This window comes from Tupaia chinensis, unplaced genomic scaffold (assembly GCF_000334495.1).
Source record: "Tupaia chinensis unplaced genomic scaffold, TupChi_1.0 Scaffold138910_1, whole genome shotgun sequence".
Taxonomy (NCBI): Eukaryota; Metazoa; Chordata; class Mammalia; order Scandentia; family Tupaiidae; genus Tupaia; species Tupaia belangeri.
In genome coordinates, this window is record NW_006198801.1 from 435,535 (window position 1) to 453,580 (window position 18,046).

Below are 18,046 nucleotides of genomic sequence, written 5' to 3' on the forward strand. Positions count from 1 at the left end.
TAATCCCCAGTAGGAGAAGTGAATGTAGCATTCTTTATTGACATTTTCCGAGAGGGTGGGGTGAATCTAATGGGAATAATTCCCGTTCGCAGCCACCACCTTAGTGGATCCGCATTCCTCCAGGATTATTGTAAAAGTTATAGTAAGGCTGGGGGTGCCTTTATGGGGTACCGGGGTACAGCAATAAGGCTCATGACAGAGAAATTGAGTGCAGGCCAGTACAGCAAAACAATAGAGGTCCAGAACGCGTAAAACTGTTGACCTTGCAAACAGTTCTCCTCAGCTGAGTCCTTGCTTTTAGGCATGAGGGGCAGTTCTTTCATACTCAGCTTGTGTTAACTGCATGGTCCCAGCATGTATATACCTTTTGTCATTTTATATATATTTACCTTGATAAAAAATGAAAAAAAATTATAACAAAAGTCACTAGACAAAACTTTTGCTTTTGGCAAAGATAAATAGGGATTGGATATACTCTGCCACTTGGAAGAATCAAAATATAGAGTACACCAAAAATATATGAAGCAATGTTTTTTCTTTTTTTTTACAATTTTTCATTTAACTTTATTTATTTATTTTAATTTGACCAGAGAAGGAGGGGGACAGGGATGTGTGAGAAAGCAAGCCTCCAGGTCTGGGACTCGAACCATAGTTGACCAGGTGGGAGTTCAGTGCCCTTAATCACCATGCCACCTGCTGGCCCCAGAGACAATGGTTTTTCAAAACACAGCATCAGGGGCATGGTGGCTCCCACCCTATGGCAAAAATCTATGGAGGCTGGGGGATTGTGGCATCAAGTCTCTTTCTCTCTCTGACTCTCTCAAAACACATCAGAAGACTAATGATTTCTGCCAGATGGGAAACTAAGGGGAATTTCTAAGGGGTCATACTATCTTACTGCCTTGAGAAATTTTCTTGACCACTGATAGGGAAGAAAAACTGGCAGCATATGATGGGTTCAATCACAGCAACTTCAAGAGTATAGTTAAGAAGTAACTTCACCCAGAGTTCCTTCAGTAGCGGGAGCAGAGAGCAGACCCCAGAGAGGCCCAAGCAGCCCCACCACCGCTGCCCGCCTAGTTACCATCACACCTGGCCTCCGGGCAGGGAGTGGCAGCTGGGTGGCCTCACCAGCAGCGCCTACTGGCAGGGACAAGATCATTGCAACAAAGGTTTGGGGAACAGTAAAATGGTTCAATGTAAGAAATGGATATGGTTTCATCGACAAGGATGACACCAAGGGAGATGTATTTGTGCACCAGACTGCCATAAATAACAACCCCAGGAAGTGCTTCGCCGTGTAGGAGATGGAGAGACGGTGGAGTCGGATGTTGTTGAAGGAGAAAAGATTGCAGAGGCAGCAAACGTTACAGGCCCTGGTGGAGCTCCAGCTCAAGGCAGTAAATACGCAGCACACCGTAACCATTATAGACGCTATCCACGTCATGGGCGTCCCCCACGCAATTACCAGCAAAGTGACCAGAACAGGGAGAGTGGGGAAAAGAACAAGGAATGGGAGAGAGCTTCCGAAAGCCAGGCCCAACAACGCCGGCCCTACCACAGGCAAAGGTTACCCCCTTATTACATGCGGGGACCCTATGGGCGTGGACCACAGTATTCCCACCCTCCTGTGCAGGGAGGGTGCTGACAACCAGGGTGCAGGAGCACAAGGCAGACCAGGGAGGCAGAATATGTATCAGGGTTATAGACCACGATTTCACTGGGGCCCTCCTCGCCCTCCTCGCCAAAGAGCCCACAGAGGACAGCAATGACGAGGATAAGGAAAATCAAGGAGATGAGACCCAAGGTCAGCAGCCACCTCAACATCGGCACCTCCACGCCCGGAGAACCCTAAAACACAAGATGGTAAAGAGACAAAAGCAAGCGATCCCCTAGCTGAGAATTGTCTGTGCTCTGCACACTGAACAGGGTGGGGCTGAGTAAATGCAGGCTTACCATCTCTACCATCATCCGGTTTAGTCATTCAATAAGAAGTAAATATGAAATTCCAGCAATAAGAAATGAACAAAAGATTGGAGCTGAAGACCTTAAGTACTTACGTTTTGCCCATTGACCAGATAACTAGAACTATCTATGCAGCATGGGTGGTTTTTTTTTTTTTTTAATTTTTACTTAAAGGTGTCTCTTCTTGCTAATGACAAATGTGTGTGTGTGTGTGTGTGTGTGTGTGTTTGAGAGGTTTTTTCTATAGGGTGTGTGCGCTTGCCAGAAAGACAGAGATAGACAAGCAGAAAGTGAGAAATCACCTCCCATGGGAGATGGCCATGCCGCAATCCCTTCTCCTCCATTCTCCTCTCAGGATCTTGGGCATTCATGCACATGCACTCAGCATGAGTTTAAGCCACTGGGTCTGAGATTTGAACCGCAGTCAACTACATGAGAGTCCAGCAACATAGCCATTACACCAACTGCTGGTCCCACAAACGTGTTTTAAAAAAAAAAAAAGCCTGGTTTTTCTTAATACACCTCTAAAGGTTTTTAAATTGTTTCATATCTGGTCAAGTTGAGGTTTTTAAGAACTTCATTTTTAATTTGTAATAAAAGTTTACAACTTGATTTTTTCAAAAAAGTCAACAAACTGCAAGCACCTAATAAAGGTCTTAGATAAAAATTAGAAAAAAAAAAAGTGACTTCACCCAAAGAATGAACTGATCTTCACCCTCAGGTACTGGGAGGTGATCTCCAAGCCTCTGATATTTCCTGCCTAATAGAGAGATTTCTGTTTGGCTGAGGGGTTTGAGTGGCCACCACACAGTGTAACGTGATTCATGGTGGGGTTTTGAAACATAATGTATATGTTTTGACTTCTAGAGGAAATGATAATGATATTAGCCAAAATACAAAGGTCAGGAAACTAAATGTCAGCCACATGGGCACTATGTGATCAAGCACTAGTAAAAACTCTGGAAATCAAAGGCTCCGGTGAGTTTTCCTAGTCCGCACATACTCTAATTATTACATATTATAGCTGGAAGGAAAGCATGTCATCCAGGACTTCATGGGAATAGGATGACCAGAAGCTCCACATTTGCATCCCTCCTGGACTTGGTCCAATGTGTCTTCCTCTAGCTGGTTGTAGCTTGTACCCTTTCCTATAACAAAACTATAATTATAAATATAGCACGTTCTTGAGTTCTGTGAATCATTACAGCGAATTATCAAAACCAAGAATAGTTATGAGAACCTCAATTTGTAGTCAGCTGTTCTGAAGTGAGTGGTCTTGGGAATCCTTGGACTTGTGGCTGGTATCTGAAGTCAAGAAAGACTTGTGGGGACAGTTCTTGCAGACTCTGCATATTCCCTTACTCAATGCAACTCCCATACAACACTATACAAATAAGAAGGAATGATCAAGGGGCCAGCTGATGGTGTAGTTGTTACATCACTGGACTCTCACATGGCCGACCACGATTCGAGTCCTGGATCCAGTGGCTTCAAAATGACTCCAGGCTGGGACCAGCAGGTGGAGTAGTGGTTAAGGCACTGAACACTCCCATGTGATCGACCATGGTTCAAGTCCTGGACTTGGTGGCTTGCTTTCTCATTTCTCTCATCAAATTAAAATAAATGAATGAATAAATAAAATTATTAAAAAGATATTTCTCATTATTGAAAAAAAAATTACCCCAGGTGTAGGAAAGGAAATTTGTGGAAAAAGATAGAGAAGACATTTGTGAGACACAGATATGGTTTAATATCTGTTGATGAGGACGTGTATAGTATTCTCAACTGGGTTGGACTGAGGTGTATATCATGCTGGGTAAAGTCTCTTTACAATCTAAATGATGTAACGTGATTAAGTGTATAAATAATAATAAAAATAAATTACTCCAAGTGTGTGTGCATGCTTGCCTATGATCCCAGAAGGAGAATGGAAAAGAAGAGTTTGCAGCATGGCCATGGCCCCTGAGGGATGATTTCTCACTTCCCTTTTCATTGTCTCTGTCTCTAAAAAAGAAAAAAAATAAGAATGAATGATCTATTTCACACAACAATAAGGATGACTCTTACAGACATGCTATTGAGCAAAAGAAACAAGACACAAAATAGTACACTAGATGGTTCTACTTACACAAAATTCAGAAACATGAAAAACTTATCTATGATAGTAGAAGTTAGGAGAATGGTTACCTCTGGGCAGTAGGGATTAGCACCAGGGAGCTTTCTTGGGTGATGGAAATGTTGTGTAGCAGTGTGGGTAGTGGTTACACAGTGGTTACTGCATCATGTTTTATACTTAGGATTTATGATATTACCATGTGTATAGTATGTCTTAATAAAAATGATTTCAAGTGAAGGTGAAGGTAGGCTACTGGATATAGAGGGTAGACTTCATAGGAAAGAATCCATTCAGATAGATCACCAAGGGATTAAGTGTAAAGAGAAGAGGCCAAAGAGTGAGTCTTAGAAGACTGCAATCCTTAGGATACTGAGCAACTAGGAGGAACCATTAAATGACCACGAAGAGGAGTGGCTACAGAACAAAAAGCTACAATGGAGTTTGAGAAATTCAGTTAACCTTCTACTCTGCAATAGAGAAAAACTTTTTTTTTTTAAAATAAGTATTTATTTCTTGGAGACCAGCAGTTAGCGTAATGGCTATGTTGCTGGACTCCCACGTAGTCAACCGCGGTTCCCATCGTGGACCCGGTGGCTTAAAACTCAAGCTGGGCCCGTGTGCGTGCATGCCCAAGATCCTAAGAGGAGAATGGAGGAGAAGGGATTGCTGCGTGACCATCCCCCCTGGGGGGTGATTTCTCGCTTTCTTTCTCTCTGTCTCTCTCTGTCTGTCTGGTGAGCGCACGTGCCCTATAGCAAAAACCTCTCCAAAAAAAAAAAAAGTATTTATTTCTTTAATTTAATTTATTCATTCATTTATTTTTACCATAGATAGACACAAAGAGAGAGAGACAGAAAGTGAGAAAACAAGCCACCAGGTCCAGTACTTGAACTGTGGTGAGCCATGTGGGAATGTCTACTGGCTTGAGAAAGACATTTTAAAAGATATTACAGGGCACCAGCAGGTGGTGTCATGGTTAAGGGCACTGGACTCCCACATGGCCTACCACAGTTCAAGTCTCAGACTGACAGTTTGCTTTCTCTTTCTCTCCTCTCTCTCTCTCTCTCTCTCTCACTCTGTCCCTCTCTGGTAAAATTTAACGTAATTAATTAATTAATTAATTAAATTGGGACCAGCAGTTAGTGAATGGCTATGTCACATGGAGTCCCGCACCTGGTGGCTTAAACTCATGCCGGGCATATGTGCGTGCGTTCCCAAGATCCTGAGAGGAGAAAAGAGGAGAAAGGATTGCAGTTTTGCCATCCCCCCTGGTGGGTGATTTCTCGCATTCTGTCTCTCTGTCTCTCTCTGTCTTTCTGGCAAGCGCATGTGCCCTATAGCAAAAACTTCTCCAAAAAAAAAAAAAAAAAGGATTAAAAAAAATTAAATCTTTGAAAAAGGAGATGACATGGAATTGAGTGAGCCTGCCCATAGTATTAAGCTTACATGGTGTATACAAAATTAAAAGAATAAAATAAAATTATCAGTCATTTACAGTATATGTAAAATTCTCTAATTAAAAGATACTATAAAATTATGTTAAAAAGTAAAAACACTGAGACCAGCAGGTGGCATAGTGGTTGAGGCACTGTACTCCCACATGACAGTGGAGTTCGAGTCCCAGACCTGGCAACTTGAAACTCACTCCAGGCACGTGTGTGTGTGTGTGTGTGTGTGTGTGTGTGTGCCTAAAATCCCAAGATGAAAACGGAGAAGAGATTGTGGAATGGTCACCCACTTGGGAGTGGCCTACTACTTTCTCTCTGTCTCTCTCTGTGTCTCTAGCTAGAGGACACACCTTACAGCAAAAATCTAAGAAAAAAAAAGTAAAACACTATCTATATGTTGTTTACAAAAACATGCCTAAAATAAGCTGACGTGCAACTCACCTAAACAGCTCCAGTGGCCAAAAGCAAGATTTTCAATATTAATATTAGAAAAATTGGAATTTAACATCATTATGTATAAGAGGACTTCAAAAAGTTAGTGAAAAAACTGAATTAACATATGAGTTTATTTTGGTGCAAAACATAATTGAAATTGATAGTTTTTTTCATAAAATTCATTTTCACAAATCTTTTGAAGACCCCTTATATAAAGATAAAAACTATAGTATATTGGCTGCTATGGCTGTTAGCTTGTGGAACACCTCTGCGGGACCTGGCTCTAAAGGTAGCCATGATGGCTGAAAATGGTGATAATGAAAAAATGGCTTCTCTGGAGGCCAAAATCTGTCATCAGATTGAGTATTATATTGGAGACTTCAATTTGCCATGGGACAAGTTTTTAAAGGAACAGATAAAACTGAATGAAGGCTGGATACCTTTGGAGATAATGATAAAATTCAACAGGTTAAACTGTCTAACGACGGACTTTAATATATTAGTGGAAGCATTGAGCAAATCCAAGGCAGAACTTATGGAAATCAGTGAAAATAAAACTAAAATCAGGAGATCTCCAAGCAAACCCCTCCCTAAAATGACCAATGAGTATAAAAATGATGTTAAAAACAGATCTGTTTATATTAAAGGCTTCCCAACTGATGCAACCCTTAATGATATAAATTAGTGGTTAGAAGGTAAAGGTGAAATACTAAATATTCAGATGAGAAGAACATTGCAGAAAGCATTGTTTTTTGGAGAGGGTTGTTTTTTGTTGTTGTTTTTTTGTTTGTTTGTTTGTTTGTTTGTTTGTTTTTGCTATAGGGCGCATGCGCTCACCAGACAGACAGAGAGAGACAGAAAGCGAGAAATCACCCCCCAAGGGGGATGGCCAGGCCGCAATCCCTTCTCCTCCATTCTCCTCTCGGGATCTTGGGATCTTGGGCACACACTCAAACGCGCCGGCATGAGTTTTAAGCCACCGGGTCCAGGATGTGAACCACGGACGACAACGTGGGAATCCAGTGTCAACTGTCCCGACCCAGGGGGACAGCCGAACAGGTTTCCTGAGTGAAGGAGTGAGAACCGGGACAAGTGGCGTAGTGTTACAGCACGGAGACGACAGTGTCGTCCGTTTATTGTGGGCAGCACGGTACAGCAGAGACAACGCAGTGTCGCGTCGTCTACTGTGAGCAGCACGGAGACGACGCGGTGTCACAACTCTTCAGGGTCGTCGGGAGACGATGTAGTGTTACAGCTCTTCAGGGTCTCCCAGGTCGTCTGGAGACGATGCAGTGTCAGCTCTTCAGGATCTTCAGGGTCATCTGGAGACTGCGCGGTGTTTCAGCTCTTCAGGCTCTTCAGTTGCTGTCTTCCTGGTCGTCGTCGTCGTCTGGCTACTGTGGGCCAGGCATCGTGGTTATATACACTCTGGTGGGTTGTAAACGGTGGGCCGTGATTGGTTGTAAACGGTGGGCCCTCATTGGTTGTAAACGGTGGGCTGTGATTGGTTGCTTTTGGACCAATCATGAGGTGCCGGATATGCAAATTTGAGGGATTCTAGTGGCCAATCAGAGCAAAGTTTCGAAGGTCAGGTTTTTGGAAGGTAACCAATCATGGCAATTGTTTGCTCTCTGAGAAACCTCGGCAGACTCGCTGGTGCGCAGCCTCCCACAGACAACCATTATGCTAACTGCTGGTCCCTGCAGAAAGCATTTAAGGGATCAATATTTGCTGTGTTTGAAAACATTGCATCTGCACAGAAGTTTGTAGAGACACCTGGCCAGAAGTACAAAGGCAGAGATGCTAATACTTTTCAAGGAAGATTACTTTGAAAAAAAAAAAAAAAAGAAAGAAGACAGCATAAAGTAGAAGCAAAATTAAGAGTTAAACGAGAGCAAGAAGAGGAACAGAAGTTATCAGAAATACTGAAATGAAATCTCTAGAAGAAAGGATTGGATGCTTGCTGAAATTTTCGAGTGACTTAGATGATCAGACCTGTAGAGAAGATTTGCACATCCTTTACTCAAATCACGGTGAAATAAAATGGATAGACTTTATCAGAGGAGCAAAAGAGGGCATAATTCTGTTTAAAGAAAAAGCCAAGAAAACTCTAGAAAAAAACAAAGATCCAAATATTGGTAGCCTACAATTAAGGAACAAAGTCACTTGGGAAGTACTAGAAGGAGAGGTAGAAAAGCAGCACTGAAAAAAAATCATAGAAGATCAGCAAGAACCCTAAACAAACGGAAGTCAAAAGGTTGCAAGTTTAAAGAAAAAGGAAATAAAGCTGCTCAGCCTGGGTCTGCTAAAGAAAAAGTACAGTTTCAGGGCAAGAAAACCAAACTGGATAGTGATGATGACTTTGATGAATATGAACCACCCGGATCAGCAAAAAGAGCAAGAGAAGAAACAGCCATGAAAGAACCTGCATCAAAACAACAGAAAACATAAAATGGAGTGGAGACCAGTAGTTTAGTGAACACATTTTTAAATTCATTTTAATTAGGTTTAAGCTGCCTTTTGTCTTTGAAGCAAATAAAATAACAAGAGAGGATCTGGATGTTGATGCAGAGGTAAAAATGCAGTGCTCTGTGAGAATGACACCATTCAGGTAGGTCCACTTCAATGTCCAGCAGTGCTCTGTGAGAATGACACCATTCAGGTTCAAGTCTGGGACAGGATTTGGCCTCAAGATCCTGCTGGGGGTGCTGTCTCTCTCTTTTTCTTTCTCGATCATGAAATAAAATTTTTAAACCCAGAGACTGGGCCCAGCAGGTGACATGATGTTGGATTTCAACATGGCTGACTGTGTTTCAAGTCCTCGACCTGGTAGCTTTCCAGGGGGCATGTGTGTGCATGCCCAAAATCCTGGGAGGAGAATAGGGAGAAGGGATTGTGGTGTGGCTGTTCCCCCTGTGGGGTGAGTTCTCACTTTCTTTCTCTGTCTCTGCCTTTTTCCAGTGAGCACACACAGCATATGGCAAAAACCTTAAAAAAAAAAAAAATCCCAGAGACTATATAAATAATATAACCAACAAGCTTAAGATAATTATACTGAATTTTATGTATTTATTACAGGTAGCATACATTATCTCACATATACAATAACCTAACTTGTATTCAGCCATAAAAAATATATTAGTGTTTTAAATTTTTAATTAAGTTAATACAGATCACTCATAACATCGTAATTCCAAACACTAAATCTAATTTCAGAACACATTTTTGAAAATTTGAAACAAACATACACACACACACCAGGTAAGTAGTGAAATAAAAAGGAATTCAAAATTAAAATGAGAATTATCTAGATGTTAAAATGTATAGTCCAGGGACCAGCAGATGGTGTAATGGTTATTTCACTGGACTCCCACATAGTTGGCTGCAGTTCAAGTCCCAGACCTGGCACCTAAAACCCATGCTTGGCACGTGTGCACGCATGCCCAAAATCTTGAGAGGAAAATGGAAGAGAAGGGAGTGTGGCATGGCCATCCCCCCTGGGGGGCGATTTCTCACTTTCTGTTTCTCTGTCTCTGTTTCTCTGTGTCTCTCCAGCAAGCACATGAACCCTATAGCAAAAATTTCTTAGAAAACAAACCAAAAAATGTATAGTATATACCTATAACAATAGTCAAAGGATGCCTTGTAGCCTTAAATGCTCCTAATTTTACTAGTACTTTAACTGAACAGTCATATCCTATTCAAAAAAAAACAGAAAATATATACATAAAATGTTAAAAAGGAATTAATAATAACATACATTTGTGAACTAGAAAAAAGTAAGCAAAGATAGCTGAAAGTATGAACAAAACTAAGAAAAAAGGGGCCAGCAGGTGGCATGGTGGCTAAGGCGCTATACTCCCTCATGGCCAACCACAGTTCAAATCCTGGACCTAGTGCCTTGCTTTCTCACCTCTGCTCTATCTGTCTTTCTCTGGTCAAATAATAATAATAATAATAAATAATAATAATAATAAATGAATAAAATTAAATAATTCTTTTTAAAAAAAGAAAGGTTTTCTTAAAACCACCATTAAAATGAATGTTTCCTTCTAATCAATGTGGATGAATAAAGGTTTAAAAATAAACAAACTATAAGTAGTAATTAAAATGAAAGCCAATTATATGTTTATCTACACCAACCAACAAATTTGAAAATCTAAAGAAAGGGGAGCCAGCTGTGGTGGTGCAGTGGTAACTCAATGTTTTGTGACCCTGGTCATATGGGAAGGTCACAAGTTCACGTCCCAAGATCTTGTGAGTGCCAGACATTCATGCAGGTGTCCATGATCCTGGCTGGCTGAAGTTGGGTATAGGATGTGGCATAAAGACACTCTTGGGGGAACCTCTCTGAGAGGAACCACTCTCTCTCTCTCTCTCTTTTATTTCTCTGTGTTTCCCTCCCTTCTGGAAGAAACAAACTTTTTAAAAAATAGAAAAAGAAACATAAAAGAATACCATAGGTACTCTTTTCTGGCTAGAACCATAGAGGGCATTCAAGAGAAGAAAAAGAAGGTTCCTGCTATGGCAGAAACCAAGAAAAAGGCTCCTGCTATGCCACAAACCCTTAAGAAAGAGTGAGGAATTTTCAGAGCTGAAGATCAAGTGCCTGAGAAAGAAGTGCTGGCAATAGGGAAGACCAGATCAACAGACTTATTAAAAGGATGAACTAAGGTATTCAAGATTATTTTTGTAATCTGGTCAGTAAATAAACAGGATGGCTGTTTTCAGATAGTGGAAAAAAAAAAAAATTGGTGGGGCCAGCAAGTGGCATGGTGGTTAAGGCACTGGACTCCCATATTTGACTGCAGTTAGTCTTGGACCCAGCAGCCTGAGAATCATGCCAGGCACATGTGCATGCGAGCCCCACATCCTGAGAGGAAAATGGAAGAAAAGGGATTGCAGCATGGCCATCCACCCTGAGGGGTAGTTTGAGAAGGAAAACAAACAAAACAAAACAAAACAAAACAAAACAAAACAAAACAAAACAAAAAAACACAGATGCAGTTAAGTTGGTGCACGGTGCTAAGACAGTGCTTCATAGGCAGGGACCACACAGGAGGCCCAGATTGAATTCTGAGTCCAACCTAAAGGCCAGTTATAGTGGTGTGTGCCTGTAATCTGGAAGACTCCAGAGGTTGAGACAAGGAAGATCACAAGTTTGAGACGCTGTTTGAAAGAACCGAATATGGTGTCACATGCCTGTGTTCCTAGCTGCTTAAAAAGCTGAGGAAGGAGGGTCTTACACAGTGAAACCCTGTTATTAAATAAAATAATAATAAATATACCTCAATTCTAAAATGTAGTTTTTACCCATTTTAGTATCTCTGAAATTAGGACTGACTTGATTTATAATCAATTATTATAGATAAATATGCAAAATTTTAAATAATGTATCAAAATTGGTGCATCTTACAATATGTAGCTTCTTAGATATAACAGAATAAAGGTATTTTGGTCTCTTCTTTTAAAAGGATTATTTAACTTCATTTATTTCTTTCTTTATCTAAATTTGACCAGAGAGGGACAGAGCAAGAGCAAGAGAGAGAAAGTGAGAAAGCAAGCCACCAAGTCTGAGACCTGAACTGCAGTCGGCCACGTGGGAATCCAGCACCCTTAACCACCAGGCCACCTGCCGGCCTAGGTACTTTGGTTTCTTTTTTTTTTAAATTATTACTTATTTCATTTTATTTATTCATTCATTTATTTTAATTTGACCAGTGAGAGATACAGAGAGAGAGAGAGAGAGAGAGAGAGAGAGAGAGAGAGGGAAAGGGAGAAAGGAAGCCACCAGGTCCGGGACTCGAACTGTGGTCAGCCATGTGGGAGTATCCAGCACCTTAAGCATGATGCCACCTGCTGGTCCCCGCTTTGGTTTCTTAATCATTCCAATTACATCACTTGCTAATAATTTAGGAGAAAAAAACCCCCAATTTTTAAAAAAAGAATGATTTATTTTTATTATTTTTAAATTTGACCAAAGAGAGACAGAAAGAGTGGGAAAGTGAGAAAGCAAGCCACCATGTCCAGGACTCAACTGTGGTCAGCCATGTGAGAGTCCAGCTCCTCAACACCTGCCACCTGCTGGCCCCTCCAATTTTCTAAAATTATAAAAGATGCTATTGCTGAGATATTTTGATCTTTTGTTTCCCTTTTCTTATGAAAAATATGATTGAATGACAGAATCCTCTCTCAAGGGATCTGACTAGGAAAAAAAAAATTGTGATAGGGGCCAGAGGGTGGTGTGGTGGCTAGCATGCTGGATTCTCACATGGCTGACCATGGTTCAAGTCTTGGACTTGGTGGTTTGCTTTCTCACGTTCTCTCTCTCTCTGGTGAGTGTGTGTGCCCTATAGCAAATTAAAAAGTAATAACAATAAATTAAATTAAATAAATAATTCTAAACAAAAACAAATCTGTGATAATTTTGGTTAGAGGAATTTTTTTCTTCAGTCTTCTAGATATAGGAGCTTTTGCTTTATATCCCTTATGTGCTAACATTTCTATCTCTTTTCACCACTTGGCCAAGATCTAATGCGGTAACCGTGTCTATGATTTTTTAGTCAATTCTGATGATTTAAGCACTTTCTCAAAATATGCACTTTAATTTTTGAAACAATTATTAAGAAGTTGTCTTTGGGAGCCAGGAGATGGCATAGTGGTTGGGGTACCGGACTCCCACATGGCTGACTATGACCTGGAAACTTGCTTTCTCACTTTCCTTCTCTCTGTGTCTCTCTCTAGTGAGCACATGTGCCCTATAGCAAATTTTTAAATAATTATAATCGTTCCATTAAAAAGTTGTCTTTCAACTTACACTAATGTCCTTCTGTCATTTATAACAATCTCCATTTACTTTCATTTACCAGAATTGTGATTATATTCTTTTGTTCTCCCAAAATAGTCCATGGTTATTAAACCAGCTTATTTTTTCACTTTCTAAAATTTAAATTATTGGCACTGGCAGGTGGCATGGTGGTTAAGGGTACTGGACTCCTACATGGCCAACTGCAGTTCAAGTCCTGAACCTGGTAGCTTGTTTTCTCACTTTACCTCTCTCTCTTTCTTGCTCTGTCCTTTTCTGTCAAATTGAAATAAATAAATACATAAAGTTAAATATAATAATTCTAAGATTTTTAAAAAATTATCTTTCCTTTTATTAACTTTGTTGTTATTCTTTTTGACATCTTGGGTTATATGACTAGTTTCTTTATTCATAATTTCTTTAATATCCTAAGATATGAATGGATTTAAAACTATAAAATATAAAATTTCCTGTGTAGATCTAGCAGGTCCTCACAAGTTTTATTATCTAGTTTACTCATGAACATGCATTTCCAAAGAAAATGTTTTCTCAAACTAGCAGATGGTATAATGGCTACATCGCTGGACTGCCATGTAGTCAACTGTAGTTCGAGTCCCAGACTCTCATTATGCCATCTGCTGGTCCCCCCTTCTTTTTTTTAAAAGAATTATTTAATCGTATTTATTATTATTATTTTTTAATTTCCTATAGGGCATGTGTACTCACCAGAGAGTGACAGAGACTGGGGGAGAGAGAGAGAGAGAAAGCAAGCCACCAGTCTGGACCTCGAACTATGGTCAACAATGTGGAAGTCCAGTGCCTTAACTACCATGCCACCTGCTGGCCCGAGACAATGTTTTCTTAATTTTGTTTTTAATCAAAGAATAATGCAGATGGGTAGCAAATTAATATTCAGATTATGAAGGGGCTACTGTCATTTTATTTTTATTTCCATTAATGTTATGGTGCATTTGCTTTCTCACACTAGAATTTCATGTTTGCATTAGCATAAATTATTTTTTGTTTTGTTTTGTTTTTTTTTGAGAGATTTTTGCTATAGGGCGCGTGCGCTTGCCAGACAGACAGAGACAGAGATATAAAGCGAGAAATCACCCCCTAGGGGGGATGGCCACGCCACAATCCCTTCTCCTCCAGTCTCCTCTCAGGATCCTGGGCACGCACGCACACATGCCTGGCGTGAGTTTTAAGCCACCAGGTCCGGGATGCGAACCACAGTCGACTACATGGGAGTCCAGCGACATAGCCATTACACTAACTGCTGGTCCCTAGCATAAATTATTCTTTTTTAAAAGAATTATTTATTTAATTAAAATATAGTTATTATTATTATTATTATTAATTTGTTATAAGTCATGTGTGGTCACAGAGAAAGAAAAAAGAGAGAGAGGGAAAGTGAGAAAGCAAGCTGCCAAGTCTGGGACTCAAACTGTGGACAGCCATGTGAGTCCAGAGCTTTAACTATCATGCCACCTACTGGCCCCAGTATGAATTATTCTTATTTAATAATAAATGAGTATTGATAATTTTTTTCTGTATTTATTTACATGAGTATCATTCTCCTTTGTGAAGTCTTTGTTTTTGAGTACAATATGAACCACAGTTAAAAGTTTTTTTGATTAAAAAAGAACAAGTTAGGCCCAGCAGATGGCATATTGGTTACATCACTGAACTTCCATATAGTTGATTGCGGTTTGAGTCCCAGACCTGGCAGCTTAAAATTCCGCCAGGTGCATGTGTGTGCATACCTAAAATCCTGACTGGAGAATGGAGGAAATGCTGAACTATGCCCACATTATGATACATACATCATTTATGCATGTAAAGGAAAGTGAAAGAGTAGATTGGTTAAAGATGGGGAAGAACTGTGCCAGCAGGTGGCATGGAGATAAAGGAGCCAGGATCCCGCATGGCCAGCTGAGTGTTGTGGCCATCCTTCCTTGGAAGTGATTTCTCACTTTACCTCTCTCTGTCTCTTTCCAGTGAATACATGGACCTATAGCACAACTTTATCTATGACATATGTCTTTTTCTGTTTTTCGATATTTGCTACAGGGCACGTGTGGTAGCAGGAGAGAGACAGAAAGGTAATGTGAGAAAGCACCCCCCAACACAAACCCAGAAGGGATGGCCAGTCTGCAATCCGTTCTTCTCCATGCTTCTCTTGGGATTTTCGGGCACACACGCATATGTGCCTGACATGTTTTCAAGCCACCAGGTCCAGGACTCAGACCACTGAGTTGGCCATGTGGGATTCAGTTACCTTAACTACCACACCACCTGGTCCAACATATATGTATTTTATAAACAAAAGAGATCCACACATTATCTCTGAAATGAATGACAAATAAATAATGCAGACACTGAAAAAGGGGATATCCAGGTAACTTTATAATTGCAAAATTTTCAATATTTGACAAAATAGTGTTTTGACAAAAACAGGTGAATACTATAAAACCAATAAAATAGTAACAATATATTTACAGGAAAAGAATATTAAAGACTGGTTATAGTATAGCATAATCATACTTTGTTTCCCCCAAAAAATGAGACATAGAGTCTTAAAGGGTTTGCTCCTAAAGTTTGACAGTAATTATTTGTGATTGATAAGATAACAGATAACCATATCTATTTTTTGGTTCTAATCTACATTTTTAAGGGGGAAAGTTGTTTTGAAAATAAAGTTTATAAACCCTATAAAGGTAAAATAAAACAAACAAAAGGTACAGACCCATTAGATATTACAGGATACATAAAAGCCATTGATACTTAACATAAAAATGGTGAGACACAGAAACATATATGCGAATTTTAAAAACAAATACTGACCTGATACCCAACCTTTCTATAAATAAGAATATAATTCACCATCAAACAGTCAACAAAAAATAATATAAAAATAGATAGGGTTATTGAATAATGGTATTAGGATGAGAATCAGGGAAAGAAAAAGATCAATTTATTTTCAATAGGGACCATACATTGATTATATATGTATGGTTTCTCACCAGTATGAATTGTCTGATGCCTAGTTGGCGTAATGGCTATGTGGCTGGACGCCCACATAGTCAACTGTGGTTCAAGACCCCGATCTGGTGGCTTCAAACTCACGCCAGGCGCGTGTGCGCATGTGCCCAAGATCCCAAGAGGAGAACGGAGAAGGGATTGCGGCATGGCCATCCCTCCAGGGGGGGATTCCTCGCTTTCTGTCTCTCTATCTCTCTCTGTCTTTCTGGCAAGTGCATGTGCCCTATAGCAAAAACCTCTCCCCCAAAAATTTACTTTCAATAAATAAAATAATTTTGAGAAGTACCAGTAATTCTGTTTAATATACACACATAAAAAGACCATTTAAAAAATAAAAGTAATAGAGTTATCTCAAAAGGGAATTTTTCAATGATCAAATAAAGGTGAAATATAATACATTTGTTTATTAATTTTTACATTACCAGTATGAATTTTCTAAAAATAAATAACAATTGAATGTAAAGACTAAATATTTATTCCATTCAGAGTGATTTTTTTTCTGTATGAATTCTCTCAAGCTTACTAATCTATGAAGCACAGAGGAGGCACTGGTATCTTAATTAAATCTAGAGAGATTTTCGCCAGTATAATTTTTCTTATATCATGTATTAGAAGTCCTTCCTTAACTACATAATTTCAATTCATAGAATTTCCAGTTCACAGAGCTTCTTACCATGATGATTTCGCTTGTGTTGCTCAAACTCTGAATTCCTCCCAAAAACCTTCCTACATTCCTTATGTTCATAAAGTTTCTCAACACTATGTATTCTGTGATGACGATTAAGAGCTGAGCTACTATTAAAGGACTTTCCACATTCTTTACATTCATAGGGTTTTTCACCAGTATGAATTAGCTGGTGCTGAATAAGTTTTGAACCACTACCAAAGGCCTTCCCACATTCTTTACATTCATAGGGTTTCTCACCAGTATGAATTCTCTGGTGCTGAGTAAGGTCCGAAGCACTACTAAAGGCTTTCCCACAGTCCTTACATTCATAGGGTTTCTCCCCAGTGTGCATTCTTTGATGCTGAATAAGTTTTGAACCACTTCTAAAGGCTTTCTCACATTCCTTACACTCGTAGGGCTTCTCACCAGTGTGAATTCTCTGATGCTGAGTGAGATCTGAACCACTATTAAAAGCCTTTCCACATTCTTTACATACATAAGGTTTCTCACCCGTATGAATTCTTTGATGTCGAGTAAGAGCTGATCCGAAACTAAAGGCCTTCCCACATTGATTACATATGTATGGTTTCTCACCAGTATGAATTCTCTGATGCCTAGTAAGGGCTGATCCACTACTAAATGCCATTCCACATGCTTTACATTCATAAGGTTTCTCACCAGTATGAATCCTCCGATGTTGAGTAAGGTTTGAACCACTGCCAAAGGCTTTCCCACAATCTTTACATTCATAAGGTTTCTCACCTGTGTGAATTCTGTGATGCCGAGTAAGGGCTGATTCAAAACTAAAGGATTTTCCACATTCCCTGCATTCTTTACACTCGTATGGTTTCTCGCCAGTGTGGATTCTCTGATGGTGAGTAAGGTTTGAGCCACTACCAAAGGCCTTGCCACATTCTTTACATTCGTAAGGTTTCTCACCAGTATGGATTCTTTGATGGTAAGCAAGGTTTGCACCACTACCAAAGGCCTTGCCACATTCTTTACATTCGTAAGGTTTCTCACCAGTATGGATTCTTTGATGGTAAGCAAGGTTTGCACCACTACCAAAGGCCTTGCCACATTCTTTACACTCATAAGGTTTCTCACCAGTATGAATTCGTTGATGTCGAATAAGGACTGATACAAAACTAAAATCTTTCCCACATTCCTTACATTCAAGGAGTTTCTCATCACTGTGAATTGTCTGATGTTGAGTACTGAAAGTGGGCATGTCTTCAGGAATAAATATCATTTGACTGAAATGTCCTTCCTGAGATCCCTGTCTTCTCTCAAACTGGCTTTCACATTCCCAATCACCTCTGAAACTTGAACACTCAATGCTGTGTTTTGTAAGTCTTTCCATTATTTCCCTTCAGGATGAGTCTATTCCATAAATATCCTTTTTCAGAAATAATTTCTTGGTCTCAACTTTGATTCAGAGTCTGAAAAAAAATATAACAGCAAACATTCACTTTTTTGTTGTTCTGGGGGAACTGAAATTTTTGTCATAGATATAAAAGACTGAAATTAATTTTCACAAAAAGTGAGTGGCTTTTACAGTTCTT

The 18,046-nt window shown here is 39.7% G+C and overlaps 1 protein-coding gene and 1 pseudogene across 1 annotated transcript in view; one reads left to right on the forward strand and one right to left on the reverse strand.

Moving 5' to 3' along the window:
• LOC102470672 (zinc finger protein 208) overlaps nucleotides 1-18,046 on the reverse strand; it is a 223,993-nt gene that overhangs the window by 41,059 nt on the left and 164,888 nt on the right. The window contains 1 exon segment of the mRNA XM_014592935.2: nucleotides 16,611-17,618. Within this exon segment, the coding sequence (XP_014448421.1) occupies nucleotides 16,611-17,618 (1,008 nt within the window).
• On the forward strand, nucleotides 6,257-8,466 carry LOC102469821 (lupus La protein-like; annotated as a pseudogene).